This window comes from Giraffa tippelskirchi, chromosome 1 (genome assembly GCF_054371585.1).
Source record: "Giraffa tippelskirchi isolate mGirTip1 chromosome 1, T2T-mGirTip1v1.2.pri, whole genome shotgun sequence".
Taxonomy (NCBI): domain Eukaryota; kingdom Metazoa; phylum Chordata; class Mammalia; order Artiodactyla; family Giraffidae; genus Giraffa; species Giraffa tippelskirchi.
This window is the reverse complement of record NC_137275.1, coordinates 31,393,705-31,419,251: the sequence shown is the minus strand read 5'-3', so window position 1 is coordinate 31,419,251 and position 25,547 is coordinate 31,393,705. Positions and strand designations below refer to the sequence as shown.

At 39.7% G+C, this 25,547-nt stretch overlaps 1 protein-coding gene and 1 long non-coding RNA gene across 4 annotated transcripts in view; one reads left to right on the top strand and one right to left on the bottom strand.

Annotated features, from left to right (window-relative positions):
• Positions 1-25,547, top strand: part of LOC145544777 (uncharacterized) — a 207,062-nt gene that overhangs the window by 168,920 nt on the left and 12,595 nt on the right. The gene's annotated exons all lie outside the window — the stretch shown is intronic.
• Positions 16,198-25,547, bottom strand: part of LOC145544748 (transmembrane protease serine 11A-like) — a 44,165-nt gene continuing 34,815 nt past the window's right edge. For all 3 annotated transcript variants that reach the window (XM_081587885.1, XM_081587897.1, XM_081587888.1), the window contains 3 exons: positions 25,084-25,343; positions 20,487-20,629; positions 16,198-18,640 (listed from right to left, as the gene is read on the bottom strand). In XM_081587885.1, the coding sequence (XP_081444011.1) occupies positions 18,479-18,640; positions 20,487-20,629; positions 25,084-25,343 (565 nt within the window). In that variant the 3' untranslated portion in view covers positions 16,198-18,478. The remainder of the gene's footprint in view (positions 18,641-20,486; positions 20,630-25,083; positions 25,344-25,547) is intronic.

The window sequence follows — 25,547 nt, the reverse complement described above, 5'->3', positions numbered from 1 at the left end:
CGTCCCTTTCTCTTTCTGTCCTCAGTCTTTCCCAGCATCAGAGTCTTTTCCAATGAGTTGACTCTTCACATCAGGTGGCCAAAGTATTGGAGCTTCGGCTTTAGTATCAGTCCTGCCAACGAATATTCAGGGTTTAGTGTTTAAAAAAACCATTTCATATCTTATCTATTCTTCTCCAAGTGTTTATTTTCTATCCTTTGTTTCTACCTTTGCTTTCAACGGATGACTTACAGTTCTACCATTGGAGAAAAAGATGGAAGCCTTCAGGTGGACACTCCCTCAACTACTTGTCATTGTATCTGTAAATTTTATGCCTCTGCCTGTATCCTTCCTTTTATAGAGGAAGAGGATTTTGTCCTCTGTTGGGAGGCCATTTTTTTCACTTGTTCTTTATACGAACGTCTTTGTGCTTCTTCTTCCTAATGAGAGAGTCATTATCTAGGCAGGTTGATAAGAGGTCTCAGTTCAGTTCAGTCGCTCAGTCATCTCCGACTCTTTGCGACTCCATGAACTGCAGCACACCAGGCCTCCCTGTCCATCACCAACTCCCTGAGTTTACCCAAACCCATGTCCATCGAGTCAGTGATGCCATCCAACCATCTCATCCTCTGTCGTCCCCTTCTCCTCCTGCCCCCAATCCTTCCCAGCATTAGGGTCTTTTCCAATGAGTCAACTCTTCGCATGCAGTGGCCAAAGTATTGGAGTTTCAGCTTCAACATCAGTCCTTCCAATGAACACCCAGGACTGATCTCCTTTAGGATGTATTGATTGGATCTCCTTGCAGTCCAAGGGACTCTCAAGAGTCTTCTCCAACACCACAGTTCAAAAGCATCAATTCTGCGGCGCTCAGCTTTCTTCACTGTCCAACTCTCACATCCATACATGACCACTGGAAAAACTATAGCCTTGACTAGACGGACTTTTGTTGGCAAAGTAATGTCTCTGCTTTTAAATATGCTATCTAGGTTGGTCATAACCTTCCTTCCAAGGAGTAAGAGTCTTTTAATTTCATGGCTGCAATCACCATCAGCAGTGATTTTGGAGCCCCAAAAAATAAAGTCTGACACTGTTTCCACTGTTTCCCCATCTATTTGCCATGAAGTGATGGGACCAGATGCCATGATATTAGTTTTCTGAACGTTGAGCTTTAAGCCAACTTTTTCACTCTCCTCTTTCACTTTCATCAAGAGGCTCTTTAGTTCTTCTTCACTTCCTGCCATAAGTGCGGTGTCATCTGCATATCTGAGGTTATTGATATTTCTCCTGGCAATCTTGATTCCAGCTTGTGCTTCCTCCAGCCCAGCATTTCTCATGATGTACTCTGCATATAAGTTAAGTAAGCAGGGTGATAATATACAGCCTTGATGTACTCCTTTTCCTATTTGGAACCAGTCTGTTGTTCCATGTCCAGTTCTAACTGTTGCTTCCTGACCTGCATACAGGTTTCTCAAGAGACAGGTCAGATGGTCTGGTATTCCCATCTCTTTCAGAATTTTCCAAAGTTTATTGTGATCCACACAGTAAAAGGCTTTGGCGTAGACAATAAAGCAGAAATAGATGTTTTTCTGGAACTCTCTTGCTTTTTCGATGATCCAGCGGACATTGGCTATTTGATCTCTGGTTCCTCTGCCTTTTCTAAAACCAGCTTGAACATCTGGAAGTTCACAGTTCACGTATTGCTGAAGCCTGGCTTGGAGAATTTTGAGCATTACTTTACTAGCATGTGAGATGAGTGCAATTGTGCGGTAGTTTGAGCATTCTTTGGCATTGCCTTTCTTTGGGATTGGGATGCAAACTGACCTTTTCCAGTCCTGTGGCTACTGCTGAGTTTTCCAAATTTGCTGGCATATCGGGTGCAGCACTTTCACAGCATCATCTTTGAGGATTTGAAATAGCTCAACTGGAATTCCATCACCTCCACTAGCTTTGTTCATAGTGATGCTTTCTAAGGCCCACTTGACTTCACATTCCAGGATGTCTGCCTCTAGGTGAGTGATCACACCATCGTGATTATCTGGGTCATGAAGATCTTTTTTGTACAGTTCTTCTGTGTGTTCTTGCCACCTCTTCTTAATATCTTCTGCTTCTGTTAGGTCCATACCATTTCTGTCCTTTGTCAAGCACATCTTTGCATGAAATGTTCCCTTGGTATCTCTAATTTTCTTGAAGAGATCTCTAGTCTTTCCTAATCTGTTGTTTTCCTCTCTTTCTTTGCATTGATCACTGAGGAAGGCTTTCTTATCTCTCCTTGCTATTCTTTGGAACTCTGCATTCAGATGGGAATATCTTTCCCTTTCTCCTTTGCTTTTCGCTTCTCTTCTCTTCCCAGCTATCTGTAAGGCCTCCTCAGACAGCCATTTTGCTTTTTTGCATTTTTTGCATTGCTTTTCCATGGGGATGGTCTTGAAATTTCACAATGTCACCAACCTCTGTCCATAGTTCATCAGGGATAAGAAGTCTAGAGGTCCCCAAGGAGAGAGGGATCTGGAATTCTCAAGGAGGAAGAATGGACAAACTTTTTTTTTTCCTTTTCTCTCTACATTCCTTAGGATTATGTAACAATAATGCATCCTGCCTGAGGACAGTCTCTGGATTAAACTTTCTGGCTAATTCCGATATCTTAAAATGTAAATTATGGGAGTAGGTCTGTCTTTACAAGAATTATATAACAATATATCCTGCCTGAGGACAGTCTCTTGATTAAACCTTCTGGCTAATCCTGTTATCTTAGAGTATATACCTCCACTGCCAACACTAGCAAGCGGGTACTCTTTCTGCCCCCTTCTGATGCCTATGTCAGAAGCTTTCTCTATCTCCTTTATACTTCCATAAAACTTTATTACACAAAAGCTCTGAGTGATCAAGCCTCGTCTCTGGCCCAGGATTGAATCCTTCTCCTCTGGAGGCCAAGAATCCGGGCGTCTTTACGTGGTTCAGCAACAAACCTTTCACTAATCTGCTTCTCCAGTACTTTCCATCTCTATAAGCCACCTCACATTTACCTAGTTTCTCAAACTAGAAATCTGGGTGTCATCCTTGTCTCTATCTCATTTCTCAATGCCTTATGTGCATAAATAGCTATTGAACCCATTTCCCCTTGTCCTTATACCCACTGCCAGTACATGACTCCAGCCACTCTGATCATTCAGCTGGATTACTGCCACAGTTTCTGATTAGCTTTTCTGCCCATAATTTTTTCCCAATCTAGTCTCTTCTTGACACTAAGAGAGTGATCATTACAGACTGAGTTATGTTGCTACCCTCTTGGGAGAAGGCAATGGCAACCCACTCCAGTACTCTTGCCTGGAAAATCCATCAATGGAGGAGCCTGGTAGGCTGAAGTCCGTGGGGTCGCTAAGAGTCGGACACGACTGAGCGATTTCACTTTCCCTTTTCACTTTCATGCATTGGAGAAGGAAATGTCAACCCACTCCAGTGTTCTTGCCTGGAGAATCCCAGGGACGGAGGAGCCTGGTGGGCTGTCGTCTATGGGGTCGCACAGAGTCGGACACGACTGAAGCGACTTAGCAGCAGCAGCAGCTACCTTCTTAAAAAGTCTTCAGTAGCTTCCCTTGCAGTTAAGAGCGTTCATTCTCCTTAACACAGGTGGCAGAACCCTGAAACAGCTGGACATTGCCTATCTTCTCACCCTCCTTCTTACCCTGCTTCTTGAACTCTACAGACTATACACTGAATATCCTTTGTTACTTTAATACACTGCCCTCTCTGTCTCCTTCAGTTCTGTGCCTTCAGCTCTCCGCATTGTTTTATGTCTCTTTTGATACATTTCTTAGTTTCCAACTCTGAATAGTCTGTTAGGACTGCTTGTATGCTTTCCCTCTGTGAGGACTTCTTCACCCTTAGGATAGGGTGCATGCTTGGACTTCAGTCATGTCCGACTGTGCCATGCTCCTCTGTCTGTGGGATTCTCCAGGCAAGAATACTGGAGTGGGTTGGCATTCTGTTCTCCAGGGGATCTTCCAACAAGTAATTGAACCCGCATGTCTTAACGTCTCCTGCATTGGCACACAGGTTCTTTACCACTAGTGCCACTGGGAAGCCCCAACAAATAATTTATTATTATTATTGTTTTTGTTGTTCAGTCACTCAGTCATGTCCAACTCTTTGTGACCTCATGGACTGCAGCACGTCAGGCTTCCCTGTCCTTCACTGTCTCCTGGAGCTTGCTGAAACTCATGTCCATTGAGTCAGTGATGCCAGCCAACCATCTCATCTTCTGTCATCCCCTTCTCCTCCTGTCTTCTATCTTTTCCAGCATCAGGGTCTTGTCCAATGTTTTACTTATTTACTTATCTACTTGGATGTGCCGTGTCTTGTTTGCGGCATGTGGGATCTAGTTCCCTGGCCAGGGATTGAACCCAGGCCCCCTGCTTTGGGAGTGTGGAGTCTTAGCCACTGGACTACCAAGGGAGTCCCTAGGATAGGTTGCCTTCTCTCTAATGTGATCCCATATTTGTTTGCTTCTCCTCTCATACTCATTACAGCACACTTTTATTTTTATTTTTAATTAGAAGATAATTATTTTACAATATTGTGATGGTTTCTGCCATACATTAACATGAATTAGCCACAGATATACATATGTCTCCTCCCTCATGGCTTGGCCTCCCACCCCCACTCCACATCCCACCCCTCTAGGTTGTCACAGAGCACTAACTTTGGGTTCCCTACATCAGACAGAAAATTCCCACTGGCTATCTATTTTATGTATGATAATGTATATGTTTCAATGCTCTTCTCTCAAGTAATCCTACCCTCTCCTTCCCCTACTGGGTCCAAAAGTCTGTTTTTTGTGTCTCCTTTGCTGCCCTGCAAGCAGAATCATCAGTACTATCGCTCTAGATTTCATAATATGTGTTCATATATGATATTTGTCTTTCTCTTTTTGGCTTCACTCTATAATAGGCTCTAGGTTCATCCATCTCATTAGAATGGACTCAAATATGTTCATTTTTATAGTTGAGTAATATTCCATTGTATATATGTACCACAACTTCCTTATCCATTCAGCTGCCAATGGACATCTTGGTTGCTTCCTTGTCCTAGCTATTGTAAATAGTGCTGCAGTGAACACTGGGGTACATGTGTCTTTTTCAGTTATGATTTTCTCAGGGTATATGCCCAGTAGTGGTATTGTTGGGTCATATGGTGGTTTTATTTCTAGCTTTTTAAGGAATATCTCTACTGTTCTCCATAATGGCTATCAATTTGCATTCCCACCAACAATATGAGAGAGTTCCCTTTTCTCCATGTGCTCTCCAGCATTTATTGTTTGTACAAATTTTGATGATGGCCATTTTGATTGGTGAGAATGTGACAGATTTTACAGTGACAGATTTTATTTTCTTGGGCTCCAAAATCACTGCAGATAGTGACTGCAGCCATGAAATTAAAAGACGCTTGTTCTTTGGAAGAAAAGCTATGACAAACCTAGACAGTGTATTAAAAAGCAGAGACATCACTTTGCTAATAAAGATCCATATAGTCAAAGCTATGGTTTTTCCAGTAGTCGTGTACGGATGTGACAGTTTGATCATAAAGAAGGATGAATGCTGAATAACTGAGCTCTCAAATTTTGATTTGAAGCAAGAGTATAGAAGATGCTTGGGAGTCCCTTGGACAGCAAAGAGACCAAACCAGTCAATCCTTAAGGAAATCCACCCTGAATATTCTTTGGAAGGATTTATGCTGAAGCTGAAGCTCCAATACTTTGGCCACCTGATGTGGAGAGCCAACTCATTGAAAAAGGCCCTGATGCTGGGAAAGATTGAGGGAAGGAGAAGGGGCAATAGAGGATGAGATGATTGGATGGGATCACTGACTCAATGGACACGAGCTTGAGCAAATTCAGGGAGATAATGAAGGAGAGGGAAGCCTGGGTTGCAATAGTCCATGGGGTTGCCAAGAGTAGGATATGACTTAGCAACTGAACAACAAGTCTGACCAGTGTGAGATGATAGCTCATTGTAGTTTTGATATGCATTTCTCTAATAATGAGCAATGTTGAGCATTTTCATGTGTTTATTAGCCATCTGTATGTCTTCTTTGGAGAAATGTCTGTTTAGATCTTCTGCCCACTTTTGGATGGGTTGTTTATTTGGCACTGAACTGCATGATTTGCTTGTATATTTGGAGATGAATCCTCTGTCAGTTGTTTCATTTGCTATTATTTTCTCCCAATCTGAGAGATGTCTTTTCACCTTGCTTATAGTTTCCTTCATTGTCAGCACATTTTTGAAATCATTCTACAGTAGACCATAATGGCCTATGGGGAAAAGAACTGCTATGCTTTGAAAGCCAATCATCTGTAACTAGCATGTGTAACTAGGTTAATTAAAAAAATTAGTGAATGAAATAATGAATAAAAATTTACTTCTCTCTGAAGTATTATAGCTATTTTTGATCCGCTTAAAAAAAGACACATGGAGGTAGCCTTCAGAGCATCCTTTGAGACAACCTACTCAGCTACAAAGAGTATGAGTATGTGTGTTTTGCAGCACAGATTTCATTTTTTATTTAGTAAAGTGAGGCTAGCAGATCAGGAGATGATTGCCATTGATAGAAAAGATAGTTTGTTATTTATTGCTCCCGAGAAGGGGACGTGCACATCACTCAGGGTCCCATGGGGAAGCACAGGGTCACTCAGAGGCAGAGGGGAAAAGGAACAACTGTGGACGAGAGCCTTCATTGTGATTTCCATCAGAAGAATGGGCAAGTCAGGGTAGCAGGGTTAAGAATGGCTAGTTTGAATAGTTTCAGTGAGCTCTGTGACACAGGGGCTGTGCCCAGTTGTCTGGTATCTGACTCTGGCATGGGTGCACTGTAATTGTGTGTACACTGTTCCCTGGCAGAGGAATAATGGCCCAGACTGTAAGATCTCAAAAAAGGAGGAGTATAGGCTCTGGATTGGTCGGTTTGCATTTGGAGTACATACTCACTGTGTAGTTATTTGCTATCTCTGGGAATTAGCTAGCCCTGGAAGAGGCAGTCTCCCCAAGGGTCGGCAAGCCCTCAGATATCGAAGTATCAGAATAAAAAGGTATGCTTAAAATAACCCGACTCTAGCTGTTAACTTTGTCAAGGTTTGTCTCAGTTTTCAAGCACAAAGCATTTTTTTTTTTCTGGGTAGCCCTCAGCCAATGATTGAGCAAGGCAGTGGCATAAAGGTCTTGTCGTTTCCACCTAGTGTGGATTTCTCAACAGGTAATATTTACTCATTGGAAGGACTGATGCTGAAACTGAAGCTCCAATACTGTGGTCATCTGTTGCATATAACTGACTCATTAGAAAAGACCCAGATGCTGGCAAAGATGGAACACAGGAGGAGAAGAGGAAGACAGAGGATGAGGTGGTTGGATGGTATCACTGACTCAATGGACATGAGTTTGAACAAACTCCAGGAGTTGGTGATGGACAGGGAAACCTGGCTTGCTGCAGTCCTTGGGGTTGCAAAGAGTTAGACATGAGTGAGTGACTGAACTGAACTGAATATTTATTTCAGAGTTTCCCAGATGATCTGAAAGACATTTTTGTCAGGTTGGTGTTGCCATCTAATAACTTTCCCTGACAGATCCTTCTTCTTCTCTTTTCCTTTCACAGGTTTTAGTTCTCAATAAATCTTTTCTCTTTTACTTTGTCAAATTTTCTGCTACCCAGAAAGGCCAATTTGTAGTAGGTAGTACTGAAAGAGCTCCAAGGAAACAGAAGTTAAGATGAGGTTTGGGAACTGGATCAATTACCACTCAGCTGGTAGTGAGAACTGGATACCAGGTGGCATGCCAATAGCTTCCAGCACAAAATGGTGGTATGATTGTATGATTGTTACAACTTTCAGCCCTGGTGCCAGGTCAGCATGACAGTAGAGGTGAGTGCATGGGCCAGTGCCAATTCATCCACTGAAAGGAAGAGGGTGAGGATGATACACATAAAGACAGTGGAATTGCATGGTTGCTACTAGTTTGCATGTGTGTGCAAGAGGTGGATAATGAAAAGTTGAGGGCAATTAACATAACTGAAAGCTGAGTATGAGATCCAGAGATTATCCTCAGTGGATTGAGAAGCTCTCATCTAATGCAGCGGGGGAGCAGGGAAAGCTGAATATAAAGGACAGGATTGGATAGAGTGTCTGAACCCCAGTGAGAGTTGGATGCTCAACATAGTCCGATCTGTTGATCCAGTCAGAAACCTAGTTGGTAAAACTTGGGACCTGAACATGGGAAGTGGCTACTGGGCTAGATAACCTGAAGTTTTTTACTCTGTAGACTTTTGTTGTTGTTGTTTGAGCCTTCTGAGTCTGCAGAAGTGAGTTTTCTCTCCTTTGAGAGCTAGCATTGTCCAGGGATGGGCTTCCCAGGTGGTGCTAGTGGTAAAGAATCTGCTTGCTGATGCAGGAGATGTAAGAGACACAAGTTCGATCACTGGACTGGGAAGATCCCCTGCAGGAGGGCATGTCAACCCACTCCAATGTTCTTGCCTGAAGAATCCCATGGACAGAGGAGCCTGGTGGGCTACAGTCCATGGAGTCACAAAGAGTCGAACACGACTGAAGCAACTTAGCATGCATTCATGTTGTGCAGGGACTTGGCACAGGCCTCTTCTTCACAAACTGATAGCCATTCTCTCCAGGAAGAGCAGGCATCTCCTCTCCTGGCTGCCAGGACAGTTACCAAGTTAAGTCACAGTAGGGGAAATTTCTCTGGAGAGGTGAGGCAAATAGGAGTGTTTTGTGAGATAAAATTACATTAAAAATTAGCTAAAAATATTTTTTTTCATTTTCGTTTTTAGATGCTTTAAAGGAAACAATATATACATGTCTAAAACAGAATGATTAGCCTATTATGATTAAGATATATAAAATCTCCCACCAAGGGAGGAAAGTACCTAGAAATATTTATTAAGGTCTTTATTGCTGAGAGTGGGTGCGTGTTTGGGGAATAAAATAAAGATTATGAAGAAATTAGCTCAAAAACATAAGATAAATGATAGAAAGAAAGGTGATGGCATTATACCAAATGTAAAAATTATGCCAATATACATGAGTAGTTTCAACAAATGTAGTAAAAAGTAAAGGCTCTTTGATGGTTTTATTTTTTCTGCTTTGTGTTTTATTTTATTATTTTTTAAAGTCTAGACAGGATTTTGTCTTTAAAATTTTTTTAATATTTTAAGACTTTTTATTTTATATTGAAGCATAGCTGATAAACAATGTCGTGATAGTTTCAGGTGCACAGCAATTGGATCCAACCATACATATACATGTATCCATTCTCCCCCCAGCTCCAATTCCACATACATATATAAAACATTATATATGTATATATAATACATATATATACATGTAACATTAACATAACATAATGTTATGTTAAACTGCCACATAGCTTTTTGTTTGTTCAAGATTATTTAAACCTATATTTAATAATCCAGTTGATTTAAATTAACATCAGTGTACTAGCTTTGTATTAGTAATGAACTCTTTCACCAATCTGTGAAATATGTGATAGTAGGGAGGTAATTGAACAGAGCTTGAGGTCATCTGGAACCATGGAAGTGCATCATAACATCCTTTTGACACAAAGATAACAATTCTCACTTACTGTTTAAATAGTTTATACTTGAATTGTTTTTTTTTTTTTTCAGTAATACTGGTGATTTTCTACTGATTTATCCTTATTTGTTTTCCAAGGGTTTTGAACGAGAACATTTAATACTATGATCATTTTGAGGATTAGAAATAGTCTGTAGTCATGGAACAGGGAAAAGCTACCAGCTCACCTTGGAACTTAGTCTCTTTTTTTTTTTAATTTGTTTGTTTTATTTGTCTTGCGCTAGAATCTGTTGATCTGATTTTTTCCAGAGGCATCTAAACGAGAAGGAAATAAGGAATGCGGCTGAATTAGGAGGTGGTGTAAACATCTCCTATTTGATGGTTAGGTTCTTAAAATGACCCCATGAAAGGCATTGTGGGAGTCTAGGCTGTTTGTGGAGTGGTTTTCATGAGAAGCCAGGAGAAAAGGTTGTGCCTTTGTACCAGGAATAGTGTTCATTGCGTGAGAGAGAGAGAGGAAACAGAACTGTGGTGAGCCATGGCATGACTTTTGACCTAGAACGGTCTCCATTCTACTTCCCAGTTGTCCCTCCAGGGGAAGGAAGAGGAGCTTCGGGTGTTGGAGGCGCAGCTAAAGGCTTGTGCTGACCCCCACTGTGCAGTGTATCATGAGCCAGATTGTGTTACCATTTATAATACAGTTACCCACTCCAGTGTTGTTGCCTGGAGAATCCCAGGGACGGAGGAGCCTGGTGGGCTGCCGTCTGTGGGGTTGCACAGAGTCAGACACAACTGAAATGACTTAGCAGCAGCAGCAGCATAGTATGTTTTCAAGAAGAGCATGGATAGGAATCCTGAATGCTGTCTTTATCCAGACATGATCCCAGCAGAATGATTGGCAGCAGTTTAATATGTGGGAATCGTCAAGGTTGAGTGAAAAAATTTAAGGTTCCCCAGTGAGTCATTTCATACTTTTCTGCTTTCATCACTTAAACAAAGCAGCAATGAACTTCTACATGGCAGATCCTCCTGAGATGACCCTGGGAGGTCCAGAGTGCAGAGGTGGTTGTTCCACACCATGAGGACAGTTACCACATAACTCAGTCAGAGAGGTGCTCAATCTACTGTTTTTTCTGTACCATGATGTTACTCTAACTGATCATTATAGCCCATGCAAAATAGTCAACAGGTTAGCCTTTGACTGTGTGGATCACAATAAACTGTGGAAAATTCTTAAAGAGACGGGAATACCAGACCACCTGACCTGCCTCTTGAGAAATCTGTATGCAGGTCAGGAAGCAACAGTTAGAACTGGACATGGAACAACAGACTGGTTCCAAATAGGAAAAGGAGTACGTCAAGGCTGTATATTGTCACCCTACTTATTTAACTTCCATGCAGAGTACATCATGAGAAACACTGGGCTGGAGGAAGCACAAGCTGGAATCAAGATTGCCGGGAGAATATCAACAACCTCAGATATGCAGTTGACACCACCCTTATGGCAGAAAGTGAAGAAGAACTAAAGAGCCTCTTGATGAAAGTGAAAGAGGAGAGTGAAAAAGTTGGCTTAAAGCTCAACATTCCGAAAACTAAGATCATGGCATCTGGTCCCATCACTTCATGGCAAATAGATGGGGAAACAATGGAAACAGTAGCTGACTTTATTTTTCTGGGCTCCAAAATCACTGCAGATGGTGACTGCAGCCATGAAATTAAAAGATGCTTACTCCTTGGAAGGAAAGTTATGACCAACTTAGACAGCATATTTAAAAGCAGAGACATTACTTTGCCAACAAAGGTCCATCTAGTCAAGGCTATGGTTTTTCCAGTAGTCATGTTTGGATGTGAGAGTTGGACTATAAAGAAAGCTGAGTGCCGAAGAATTGATGCTTTTGAACTGTTGTGTTGGAGAAGACTCTTGAGAGTCCCTTGGACTACAAGGAGATCCAACTAGTCCATCCTAAAGGAGATCAGTCCTGGGTGTTCATTGGAAGGACTGATGTTGAAGCTGAAACTCCAATATTTTGGCCACCTGATGCGAAGAGCTGAATCATTGAAAAAGACCCTGATGTTGGGAAAGATTGAGGGCAGGAGGAGAAGGCGATGACAGAGGATGGGATGGTTGTATGGCATCACCGACTCAATGGACATGGGTTTGGGTGGACTCTGGGAGTTGATGATGGACAGGGAGGCCTGGGTGCTGCGGTTCATGGGGTCCTAAAGAGTCGGACACAACTGAGCCACTGAACTGAACTGAACTGAACTGATGCAGTAATTTTCAGGGGTCCTGAATATGACATAACATCATCTATATGCTTTAACGCATAACACCTATTTCAAAGCTAGACATAGTTTAGGGTAATCTGAAGAATTGCTCTTCAGTTCTTTCTTTTTCTGATTCATGAAGCCTACATTTTTATCTTTGATTTTCCCTCACTTTCTAAGTGACATTTAGGATTTCTTTTTACTTTTTTTATTGACTTCTGGTGTGGCAGGAGTCTCCTGAACTTAGAAAACAACAAAATCAGTTTAAAAATGTTAGTTTATCACTTAAATCTTGATTACTAATGGAAAGGAAAGGACAGGCATATGGATAATTAAAGTTGGTGAACCAAATGTCATCTCTTTTTTTTTCTGAAATTCCTATCCTTTTATTTCTGTGAGCATTCAAAAGTGGATATTGTATATGAATTTTAGTTTTATCTCTATTATCTCTCATTGGGCAATTCAACAAAGACGAGCCTAAATTGCAAAAATACAATCGTGGAGATCTAAGGTGACCTTTTGGAAGTACCCATATTTGTGAGGTCCATAAAAGAAAAAAGATGAAAGGACAGTCCTCGTAGATCAAGTAAAAACACAGAAAAGAAAATGGGAGATGTGCTTTTTCGTCTTATCTCCAAATATCCCTATAGGTTTGGAATGTGCTCAGTTAAGGGAATACGGGGCAAAGTTTTTGATTTAGAGGGCTCCTGAAAGGTTAGTGACTTGTATTCCTGTGTTTTGAGTGCTTCTAGTGTAGACAGAGAGCTGGAACTCCTTAGAAACATTCAAGAATATGCTAGGTGGGGCCAGCACAGATTGGAAAGCAGTGTAAAAGAAAGTGAGCTGAGGGAAGCAGTTAGTAACTGAGAACTGAGGTGTCTTTCCTTCATAGAAATCATAATTAGGCTGTTATTTTATTCTTTCATGAACCATACTATATACAGATTTGGAGAAGGAAATGGCAACCCACTCCAGTATTCTTGCCTGGAGAATCCCAGGGACGGTGGAGCCAGGTGGGCTGCCGTCTGTGGGGTTGCACAGAGTCGGACATGACTGAAGTGACTTAGCAGCAGCATATACAGATTATTGTCCTAAAAGCTGTGGGGAATACAAAAAGGAATAAAGCAGTCTTTAGCCTAATGGAACTTAGTATGTTTTTAGAGATAATAAATGTACATAAAAGTTATAATACAAAGTAAAGTATGAGAAAAGCTCTAGGGAAAGAAAAAAAGCATTCAAAAAAATTTTAAAGAGTAATTTTTATTGGATAATAAAGGTATTATTGATAGAGGTGATATTTGAGCTAGATCTTGTAGAGTGAAGAGAATCTTGCATAACCTACTATCTATGTGTTAGGAAATAAAGAGTGATATTCAGTGTTACAAGAACACTGAGAACGAGTGAAACAGAATTTTACTTGGTTGTTGGCAGACTGTAAAGGGCCTTACAAGCTATGGTAATACGGATTTATACTCTGTTGATCAGGCAGAGGGGAAATCAGTGAAGGTCTGAGTGCATGGGAATAGCAGTATTGAACAGTGTCATAATCTAGCTGTGCTGTGTTGTGTTACGTCGCTTCAGTCATGTCCAACTCTTTGTGACTCCATGGATCTTAGCCTGCCAAGCTCCTCTGTCCATGGGCTTCTTCAGGCAAGTATACTGGAGTGGGTTGCCATGCCTTCCTACAGGAGATCTTCCCAACCCAAGGATGGAACCTGAGTCTCTTATGTCTCCTGCATTGGCAAGCAGGTTCTTTACCGCTAGCACCACCTGAGAAGCCCCATAATCTAGCTACAGTTTGCTAAAAATATAGTTTGAAGGTAGGGAATGTGGTGGGAACAGGTGAGATAATAATGACATTAATAATGGTGAATGATTATTCCAGAATGTGTTATAGGAACTGCAGGTTACAACCTGTTATTAATAGATTGTGAAATCAATTTAGTTGGTGGGGCAAACATTTTTAAAAAGCAGAATAGAAGAGAAATATTAAATTTTATTGTAATTAGTAAGAGAGGCATTGTTTTATGAATCTTCTGTTTCAATTTTTAATCTATATATGTATTTTGTTACATATTTATGGAGCTGTGATAAAAGATATATTTCTTACTGTGAATTGTGGTCAATGTAGAGAAATTCTTACTAGAGGTTGTATTCATAGAAAGCCTATCTTCACAGCAATAGCTGATGGTGGTCTATGAATTTGCTGTAAGCAGGAGTATGAGAAACTCTCCAAGCCCATTGTGTCTGAGGAGATCACTCTGTATCTGAAATAGTCACTGACTAAAGTATCTGTCACTTATTCTGCCATTTCTTTTAGGAACATGATAGTGAACATACGATTTGACCAGCAGACTATAGTTTTTGAATACTCTGTAAAAATTTTCGGATTATCTCTGGCATTTTTGACAATAATCAAATGCCTTTGGAATAATAGTTCTCAACAAGGAAGAAGTTCACCCCTTTCAAGACATTTGTCAACATCTGGTGATATTTTCAGTTAACGTAATTTGGATGGGGTGGAAAGAAGTGTGTTTCAGATGTCTAGAAGGCAGAGGTCAAGGATGATGCTAAAATTGTACAATGCACAGGGTAGCCTCTCAAAACAAAGAATTATCTAGTCCAGAAGGTCAGGAGTGCTAAAGTTGACAAATCCTGCTTCAGAGTGACCCAAGTTCAGTTCAGTCGCTCAGTCATGTCCGACTCTTTGTGACCCCATGGATTGCAGCACTCCAGGCTTCCCTGTCGATCACCAGCTCCCAGAGCCTACTCAAACTCATGTCCATCGAGTTGGTGATGCCATACAACCATTTCATCCTCTGTCATCCCCTTCTCCTCCTGCCTTCAATCTTTCCCAGCATCAGGGTCTTTTCCAATGAGTCAACTCTTCCCATGAGTTGGCCAAAGTATTGGAGTTTCAGCTTCAACATCAGTCCTTCCAATGAACACCCAGGACTGATCTCCTTTAGGATGGACTGGTTGGATCTCCTTGCAGTCCAAGGGACTCTCAAGAGTCTTCTCCAACACAACAGTTTAAAAGCATCAATACGTTAGCTTTCTTTAAAGTCTAATTCTCACTTCCATACATGACTACTGGAAAAACTGTAGCTTTGACTAGACAGACCTTTGTTGGCAAAGTAATGTCTCTTCTTTTTGATATGCTGTCTAGGTTGGCCATAGGTTTTCTTTCAAGGACCAAGAGTCTTTTAATTTCATGGCTGCAGTCACTATCTACAGTGATTTTGGAGACCGAAAAAATAAAGTCTGTCACTGTTTCCATTGTTTCCCCATCTATTTGCTATGAAGTGATAGGACCAGATGCCATAATCTTAGTTTTTGGAATGTTGAGCTTTAAGCCAACTTTTTCACTCTCCTCTTTCACTTTCATCAAGAGGCTATTTAGTTCTTCTTCACTTTCTGCCATAAGGGTGGTGTTATATGCATATCTGAGGTTATTGATATTTCTCCCGGCAATCTTGATTTCAGCTTGTGCTTCATCCAGCCTGGCATTTTGCGTGATGTACTCTGTATACAAGTTAAATAAGCAGGGTGACAATATACAGCCTTGACATGCTCCTTTCCCGACTTGGAACCAGTCTGTTGTTCCATGTTCAGTTCTACTGTTGCTTCTTGAGTTGCATACAGATTTCTCAAGAGGCAGGTCAGATGGTCTGGTATTCCCATCTCTGTCAGAATTTTCCACAGTTTGCTGTGATCCACACAGTCAAAGGCTTTGGCATAGTCAATAAAGCAGAAGTAGATATTTTTCTGGAACTCTCTTGCTTTTTTGATGATCCAACAGATGTTGGCAATTTGATCTCTGATTCCTCTGCCTTTTCTAAAACCAGCTTGAGCATCTGGAAGTTCATGGTTCACATACTGTTGAAGCCTGGCTTGGGGAATTTTGAGCATTACTTTGCTAACATGTGAGATGAGTGCATTGTGTGGTAGTTTGAACATTCTTTGGCATTGCCTTTCTTTGGGATTGAGATGAAAACTGACCTTTTCTAGTCCTGTGGCCCCTGCTGAGTTTTCCAGATTTTTTGCTGGCATATTGAGTTCAGCACTTTCACAGCATCATCTTTCAGGATTTGAAATAGCTCAACTGGAATTCTATCACCTCCACTAGCTTTGTTCGTAGTGATGCTTCCTAAGGCCCACTTGACTTCACAGTCCAGAATGTCTGGCTCTAGGTTGGTGATCACTCCTCATGATTATCTGGGTCATGAATATCTTTTTTGTACAGTTCTTCTGTGTATTCTTGCCACCTTTTCTTACTATCTTCTGCTTCTGTTAGGTCCCAAACTAGTTTGAGTGACCCAAACTAGTTAATTAAAAGAAATGTAATTTTTAAACAAAAGTTGAAAGAAAGATTTATTCAGTTGGCCTTACACAGTTTCAATGATATTATTTATAGAATGCTCTGATCACCAACTTTATTATTAGATTCTAAATGATACACCAATATTTGCTTATATGTGATCCAAGATTAAATATTTCACAAGAGTATTTAGAAACACAAAGTTATAACTCTAAGATTGTTCCTTGAATCTTAACACTAGAAATCGGAATTGTATCTTACCACCATAATATTGAATAATTTATATGCCTATGTATACCTTTATGTATGAAGAAGCAACTGTATCCTGAAGTGAGTTCTGAGAATTGGCAGCCAGCTGCCTAAGTGAATCACATCATTTTAAATTCTTGAGTTTCTTAATTTAAAACAGATTCAGTAGAACTCACTGAAATTTTTATACAGCTGATGATTCAATAATATAGATGATCATAAAGATACTTTGTAAGACAAGGGTATGTGAAATTGATGGTCCTAGGCCCTGGGTCCTAGGCCCACTGGATACAAATTACCTACAGCTTCACTAAGTCATTTACTCTTCCTGGCTTCAGTTCTCTGAACTCTAAGAATACTGGCCTACTAGACTTGTAGTGTTTCCTACGCTTCAAATTCTATGAGTCTAACTCGTGATTAATTTTTATGGTGAATAAATTTTACACCTCCTTTAGATTATTTTAGGATTATTTTTGTGCCTTATCAACAGCACATAAGGGGAATTATAAAATAGCTCAATTTTCTAATGGCTTGGTTTATATTTGGGTTACATGAGTAAATGATGCATAACCCTGATGTCTAACCAGTATTGTCACACAGAGTAACAGTTTCTACAAAATCATCATCTAATTGTATTATATTATGGAATACGTGAACGTGACTCTCCTAATATCTTCATGAGACACTTTACTTAGTGGGTTCATTTGCTATTTCAAGTCACTTTGTTCATATCTTCTGTAGGGTAAGTCATCAAAATCTACATTTATTAAATTAGAAAAAAACCCTAGTATTTCATGGTTGCAATAGGCTATTGCCACAAGCCTTAGGAGACAGTTGGCTACAGTAATACAAAGGAATAAACTTTTATACTGAAGTGAGTAGCCTATCCCTTCTCCAGCGGATCTTCCCAACCCAGGAATTGAACCAGGGTCTCCTGCATTGCAGGCGGATTCTTTACCAGTTGAGCTACCAGGGAATCCCATATGGAAAGATAATGCTCATTAATTCTTCAACATATTAACAAATTCTCATTTTTTTCTAGGCATTTAACCTTAACAATAATTTACAAAGCTTCCCCCTGGTGGTCAAAGCATGTAAATGCACCTATAAAATGTTCAATTTTTTGTGCCATTGTTTTGGGACGGCTCATGACCCACTCCAGTATTCTTGCCTGGAGAATCCCAGGGATGGCCGAGCCTGGTGGGCTGCCGTCTATGGGGTCGCACAGAGTTGGACACGACTGAAGCGACTTAGAAGCAGCATGAAGTTACTATTACATTCCCCCAAATATTTGAAACAAAAATACATTTTTGACTAGCTAATTACTGTCTATATTTATCAATCATGCTTTTCTGGGAATATCTGAAGATAGGGATATTCTATATGTGCACATGTATGTGGGGTATGTGTGTGTGTTTATGTTACTTTTATCACTGAAAAATTAGGGAAATTTCACAGCAGACAAAGGTCAGAAGATCTTTGGCTTGATTTATCACCATACTTTGTTTCTTAGATATAACTTTTTTAAAAATTAAAATCCTTCCAATGGATTTATAAATGGAAATATGTAAAATCTCTTTGGAAAACATGAAAGAACAAGAAAGAAAGGGGAAAGTAAGTATTTGTGAGCTCTGGAGAAATGATAGAAAATTATACATGGGTTTCCTAAACTCTGAGAGTTTAAAAAGTTTCTTGTTTAAGAAGACATCCCTAACAAAGACACCCTAAAAATGTTATGGGTTCTTGTTTAAGAAGACATCCCTAACAAAGACACCCTAAAAATGTTATGGATTATCCTCAAAATTTTGTATTGCTTCTCTTCTGTACTCTAGCTCACTGACTTAAAAAGCTCAGTATCTCTGTTGTATTTTTCAAACCAGGCTAAACTGGCTCACTACCTTATAAATTTAAATCCTTTACAAATTGGCCATGGGTTTTTTGGTTGATTAAAGTGATTTGGAAATAAATCATGTCATTTAATCTCACTTCATTGTACTACAACCACAGAGTATATGGATTCTCATGCATGTATGACCTGCATACAGCTCTCAGTGTTTAAGCTGTATAGTGAATTAGAGGCCCGTTTTTGAAGTAATCCAGTTTCGGTAATAAGTCACTTTTGTGTAGACTCCAGGTTTGTTCCTTTGACCACAGTTATCTCCCCAGCTCACAATTCCAACGAGATACCAGGTATCTTTAAGGTCCTTTCCAACTAAAGGTCCCCCAGAATCACCCTGAAAAGAAAAAAAGAGAAAGAAAATGAATTAAATATGAAACTTATTACTTAAGATATTTTGATGAACCACATATTTTATTATTAGAAAGTATATTTATAGACTACCAATTATAGGATAATTCATTGAAACATGGGTTTCAGTAGTTATAAAAGCCTTAAAGTTCAATTTCCGCATTTTAAATTTTTTTTCAGTTTTATAGATGTATAATTCATGAATAAAATCATATATATTTAAAGTGTACATCGTGATAATTTGACATATGTACTTTGTGAAATGATTACCATAATCAGGTTAACTAACACATCCATCACCTCACATAGTTACTTGGTGTGTATGTGTGCGTGTGTGCATGTGTGTGCATGTGTATGGTGAGAATGCTTAAGGTCTACTCTTAGCAGATTTCAAGTATACAACACAGAAAGTCAAGCTGTGATGTTTTTTTTCCTGACTCCAAGTAGAGTGCCTGGGCTTCTGTTTTATCAGATAGACCAAAGCCCTCCCCATGAACCCTAGTAGCCATCCCTGTATTGCTGCTTCCATTGTGCCTGAGTCCCTTCCTTGATGATTTCCCCAACTTTTTTATGACTGGAACTGCCTAGAGCTGCCTTATTATACACTGCACAGTCACAAGGCAGGAATCTTACCTGTGCTCCCCAATGCAGTGAAAGCTCTTTATGACCACCAGCCTATCCAGAGACTTACCACTAATCTCACCATTCTCCTAGATTCCCATGTCCTCTGTGTTCCAGTCACTGCCTTCCACTTGTCTGTCATAGCATGAACCTCTCTCTGGAATCCCTGGATGCTAGCTGCCTCCATCCACACTCTTAGTGACTGGGGCTAGATGTGAACCAGATTCTGCTGTGGCCCAGCCCATGTGCTGCACAACTCCCTGCTGGTTTTCTGACAGAGGTTGTCTATGCTGTGTAATCTGTGGGACTCTGGGCAGGGTTTTCTGCCACCTGATGATAATACAGTTCCCATCATTTCACCATGTAGAATCACCTCCTTGGAGTTTTCAAGAACCCCCACATGTTCTTGCAAACACTTATAAAGCAAGTGCCTACAGGATAAAACACATGTTACAAATGCATTTGTCTGAAAATATACATGCAGGACGGATGCTGGACAAGAGGAGGGCCCTGGAAAGGGGACTAGATACAACCTGACCTAATCCACCTTCTCACCGTTAACTGCTTCTCACTTCTCATCCTCCTTAGACTGAGACCCAACAGATTACTTGCAGTTGCCTCAAATATGAATTGTAATTTCACACCTTCATAATATGGCTATGCTTTATCTCTTTTCTATAATATTTTCTGCTTATTCTATAACTGGCTGAATGTTCTTTATCCTTCAGGCCTCATTGAAGTATTATCTCTCTAATATTTGTTCCAAAGATGTTCCCTTCAAGCTAAAAATGTTTATTCTCCACATCTGAAACTAACACTGTACTGTAAATCAACTATACTTTAAATAAAAAATTGTTCTCCATTATATAACTTATTACATCATAGTTTATTGTTCATGATTATTTCCTTTCTAGATGTTAGCTCTTTAAGGAAAGAGACTCTGCTTTATGAAACTCTGGATTTCTGGTATTAAAATTAAATTTCATTGGTTACCTTGATAACATCAAGGAAGCTTTTTGGTTATTTTGTTTTGTTTAATTAGTTTGCTTTGCTTAATAAAACGTTAAAATGTTTGTGTTTGAAATTAGCATTTATAAATTTTTACATGGACATAATCTCTATATTTTACTAATATAAAGAGCATAGAATATTTTTGAGCCAGATAAAATATTTTTGAGTTAATGACACCAAAATAATCTCTCTCCACCTACCCTGCAGGCATCATATATTCCTTCCAGATAACCAGCACACATCATTCCAAATTTTATATCACTGCCATACACATGTGGCTGCTTGCACACATCATCACTTATGATTTTCAGTCTGGCTTCTCGAAGATCATTTTGGGATTCCCCTTAAGGAAAAGCAAAGTAATTTTAGTGCTTAGAACCAGTATTTTTAGCTAGAATGAAGTGCAGACCTTTTTATTTCAAACTAAAGTTGTCAATCCTAAGGGAAATCAATCCTGAATATTCATTGGAAGGACTGATTCTGAAGCTGAAGCTCCAGTACTTTGGCCACCTGATGCGAAGAGCTGACTCGTTTGAAAAGACCCCGATGCTGGGAAAGATAGAGGGCAGGAGGAGAAGGGGACGACAGAGGATGAGATGGTTGAATGGCATCACTGACTCAATGGTCAAGAGCTTGAGCAGGCTCTGGGAAATGGTGGAAGACAGGGAAGCCTGGCACATTGCAGTCCATGGGTTCGCAAAGAGTTGGACATGACTGAGCGACTGAACAACAACGAAAATTGTCGAACAAGATGAAGTTAATGTAAGCAGTTCTTAAGGATAAATGTTCTATTTATTCTCTGGCAAATGTAAATGAAAATTGTCCTTATCTCATTTTTAAATACCTATACTAGCAAGGAAAACATTTTGTTTCTTTCATGTGGAAAACCTTTGTACCTTTACTTAAAAACAATCAGTTATATTTAGGAAGGTATTTCTTTTTTTAAATAAGTTTTTATTTGTAGATTCCAGATTGTTCCCAGAAACTTTGTAGCCCTAGATAGGTTTGGCTTGATAAAATAACTATATATCTTTATTTTATCCTTTACATTTTATGGGGAACTCTCACACACATAATGACATGTAAAGACAATGGTTTTATTATGTATTATAATTTTGCAATCCCAGGTCATAAACTAGAGCCTGAGCTACAGAAACTGATACTAATGCAGAAGACAACTATTTATGATAGAAACCAATAATATCATAAGTATTCAGGGATTCTTTGTATCAGCCACATGTTGGTTGGGAAACTGACCCTGTAGTAGACAAAATTCTACTACGATTCCCAAGATTCCTATGTGATCTCTTTTTCCCTAGGTCTAAGTGTGATCTGTGAATATTATAGATGTCATTCTCATGATTAGGTTATATTCTATGGCACAGGTGAGGGAATATTGAAGGTTAATTAAGATGTAGTCAGCTTGACATTGAGTTCATGAAAAGGGAAATTATCCAAGGTGGGCCTGACCTAATCAGATAAGCCCTTTTAAAAGGAGTCTAGGCCTTCTGCTGAAGCTCCAATACTTTGGCCACCTGATGTGAGGAACTGACTCACTGCAAAAGGCCCTGATTATGGGAAAGATTGAAGGCAGGAGGAGAAGGGTATGACAGAGGATGAGATGGTTGGATGGCATCACGAACTCAATGGACCTGAGTTTGAGCAAGCTCCAGGAGTTGGTGATGGATATGGAAGCCTGGGGTGCTGCAGTCCAAGGAGTCGCAAAGAGTTGGACATGACTGAGTGACTGAAATGAACTGAACTAGGCTTTCCCTGAGTTCAGAGACTTTTTCCCAATGATGTTGGAGAAGCAAGCTGCCATAAGCTCTGTAGGTGCAAGAAACTGAATTCCATCAACAACCAGTGAGCTTGGAAAAGAGTCATAGATGAGACCTCAACCCCCGCCAATACTTTGATTGCTAATTTGTGAGATGTTGAGAGGAGATGCCAGCTATGCTATGTCTGAATTTCTGACCCATAGAAACTGTGAAATAATAAATGCATTTTCTTTCAAGATGTTAAATTTGTGGCAATTTGTTACACAGCAGTAGAAAACTAACAATGGACACTAATTTCTGTAGAATGTCAATTCAGGATTTTTTCTGGACAGGTATTTGCTAAAATGTTTAAAAATGCTCAAGATATTCTGTTCTTTGAGTACAATTAGTGTAATTGTTTTTGGCTACTACATTATCAATTAAAAATAATTCATGCCCAGTGCTGGGAAAGGTAAGATGACATGCATATTGTAGGTGACAGTGTAAATTCAAAACTTTTTAATAAAACTCATTGGCAAGGAGTTATAAAAAGTTTATTCTACAAATCCTGTACATCCCTGAACTATTTCTCAACTATCATGAGACTGCTTAATGACATTTCCCAGAAAGTATTGATCTTTTCTCAAGAAATCAGTTTTTTTAATTCAATTTTCTCCATTTTTCATTTTGATTGTATTCATTGCCACTCTCACTTATATTATTTCCTTCCTTGTGTTTATTTTAGGTTTATTTTCTCTTCTTTTCTAGTGTCTTAAAAGGAAGTCTTTCTTATTTTATAATACATGCATTTTACTATGTTTCCCTGTTTCTGTACTGTTTTAGCTGCATCTTGCATTCATTTCATTCTATGAATGCTTTTAATTATCTTCAAGATTTCCTCTTTTATCTATGGATTATTTAGAAGTGTGTTGTTTAATTTTTAAGCGTTTAGAGATTTTCCTATTATCTCTCTGTTACTGGTTTTTATTTTGATTGCATTATCATCAGAGAGTGTACTATATATGACTTCCATTCTTTTAAGTTCGTCGGAGGCTGTTTTATAGACCTAGATATAGTCTATCTTGGCGAATGTTCCATGGATGCTTTAAAAAAGTAGGTATCCTGTTGCTAATTATAGAGTTCTACATGAATTAGGTTCTATTGCTATTCAAAAACTATTATGGCAGATATATTTCTATGCCAACCTCAGACTCCAGGTCAGAAATGATTTCTTTCCATCAAGCCAAAGGGAATCTGAGATGCTCCTCTCATCAAACGAAGAATGCAACTCTATCTTATGAGAAGATCCATTAGGGAGAGAGAAGACATATTGTTGTCAGGCTTACAGCTCCCTGGGCTTATTAAGTTATGGATAATAATTTCTGTGATTGGAAATATAACCTTAAAGAAACCACATGGGACATCTGGAGAAAAATCTAGAGACCATCAAGCTCATCATCAACCACATTAGCGAAAGATATTCCTGGTTCCTTAGTGAAGAATGAGAATTAATGATTTATTCTTTAGAGTTTATTGTATATTAATACATTGTATAGAGCTCTCTGAATGAATTTTGTCATTCTCAAAAAGTTCTTTCTTATCTTCTCAAGCCTATAGTCAAAGAAACCCTGTCGCTGTTCTTATATGTATGCGCCTGGACCAGATTTTAGAATCCAGAGTGTGTCTAAGTATGTTTCGAAAACCTTAAAACATGAAGCCAATTTTATTTCTTAGGAGATTGTTAGTGTATCAAGTTAAATCATTTTAGAGAGGTCAGTGGAAGCTTTATTATCAGAGATGATTTGTCTCTGTACAGTATTCTTACCCCTGCTGCTGCTGCTGCTAAGTCACTTCAGTCGTGTCCGACTCTGTGTGACCCCATAGACGGCAGCCCACCAGGCTCCCCTGTCCCTGGGATTCTCCAGGCAAGAATACTGGAGTGGGTTGCCATTTCCTTCTCCAATGCATGAAAGTGAAAAGTGAAAGTGAAGTCGCTCAGTCGTGTCCGACTCGTTAGCGACCCCATGGACTGCAGCCTACCAGGCTCCTAGGTCCATGGGATTCTCCAGGCAAGAGTACCGGAGTGGGGTGCCATTGCCTTCTCCGAATTCTTATCCCTAATCACTCTTAATTAGCCTCTTTAGTTCTGAAGCAGATTTTGCTGCAATTGGAGACTATAGCTGAGCAAAGGAAACATTTTTGAGGTGACTGAGAAAATGAAACTAAGAGATGGAGCAAATTAAGGGGAAGGGGAGGTGAAAAAAAAGAGGAGGCTCACAGAGGTGAGGCTCAAAGTGAAGGAGTCTTAGAGTGAAGGTGGGCATGAGTATTTTAGCATATCTAGTGTATACCTGGCATTGCACAGACAATGGTACATAGAGATAGACTTTAGTGTTTCTGAGGGAACCTTCTTTCCCTTTACATCTTGCTTGAAGCCTTTCCTGTTGGAGCTGTCTTTCTCATTAAGTGTGATTCTGACCAGGCTGCCAGTCACATATCTGCCTTTCTTTCTGTAGGCGTAAGAGTGAGAATTGAGTCAACCTGTCAGTCTTGTACCTCTGGACACAAGCTGGGCCAAAAGAGACCTTTTCAGGGATTAACATAGATTCTGGCAAAGAGAGAGATGTGTTTTTCCCTGGCATCAGCTAGGTGAAGATGTACACGCTGAGCTGCTGTTGGCCATCATCACCACTATGTGGCGCTAGAATCCCTTGTAATGAAGGTGACCTGGGGAAAACCGGATCAACCCATGGAAAAACGCAGAGATTCAGAGCCTGATGAAATCACACAAACTCCTGAATCCACATGTATCTGAAGTCAGACTCATCTTACCTCTTGATTCCAAATTACAAGGGCCAAATTTGCCATAATATTACTAGTTTTTACTTTAGTTAATTTGGGTTGAGTTTCTCTCATTTGCAAAACAAGAGCCCTAATCCAAACTGTGTGGAAAACTCTTGACAGGGTATTACTGACGGACCTTAAACAACACTGCCATAAATAGAGCTTAGAGCTCCGTGATTCGTTTTTAGATACCCACCACCATAAAAAAGTGCTCCAAATCCTGTGATATAGACAGTTGAATTTGGCTGGAAGGACGCAGAGGCTTCTGGCAAACAAATTCGACGGATGTCATCAGTAAAGGTGACTCGGGGAGAGAGCTGCACAACAGCAATGTCGTACTCTCTTGCTGGGGAGCGGTACTTCTCATGGACAATAATTCTTTTGATGTTTCTTTTCATTAATGGAGGGTTGATTGTTGTTCCAAAGCTAACAGTCCACTCATGTGGGTTTGCTTTACTGGAAAAGTTTAGATATTAACAGAATATATGAACTGCATTACAATAATTGCATGTAGGCTAATAAAAAAGAAAATTCCACCCTAGTACACTTGGATTGAATGATAGCTTTCTTTGACCATATAGTCTACTGCTACTGTTTTGAAAGATAAAATATATACAAAGAGCATCTTTGAGCTGGAATCCAGTACAGAATTATTGAATT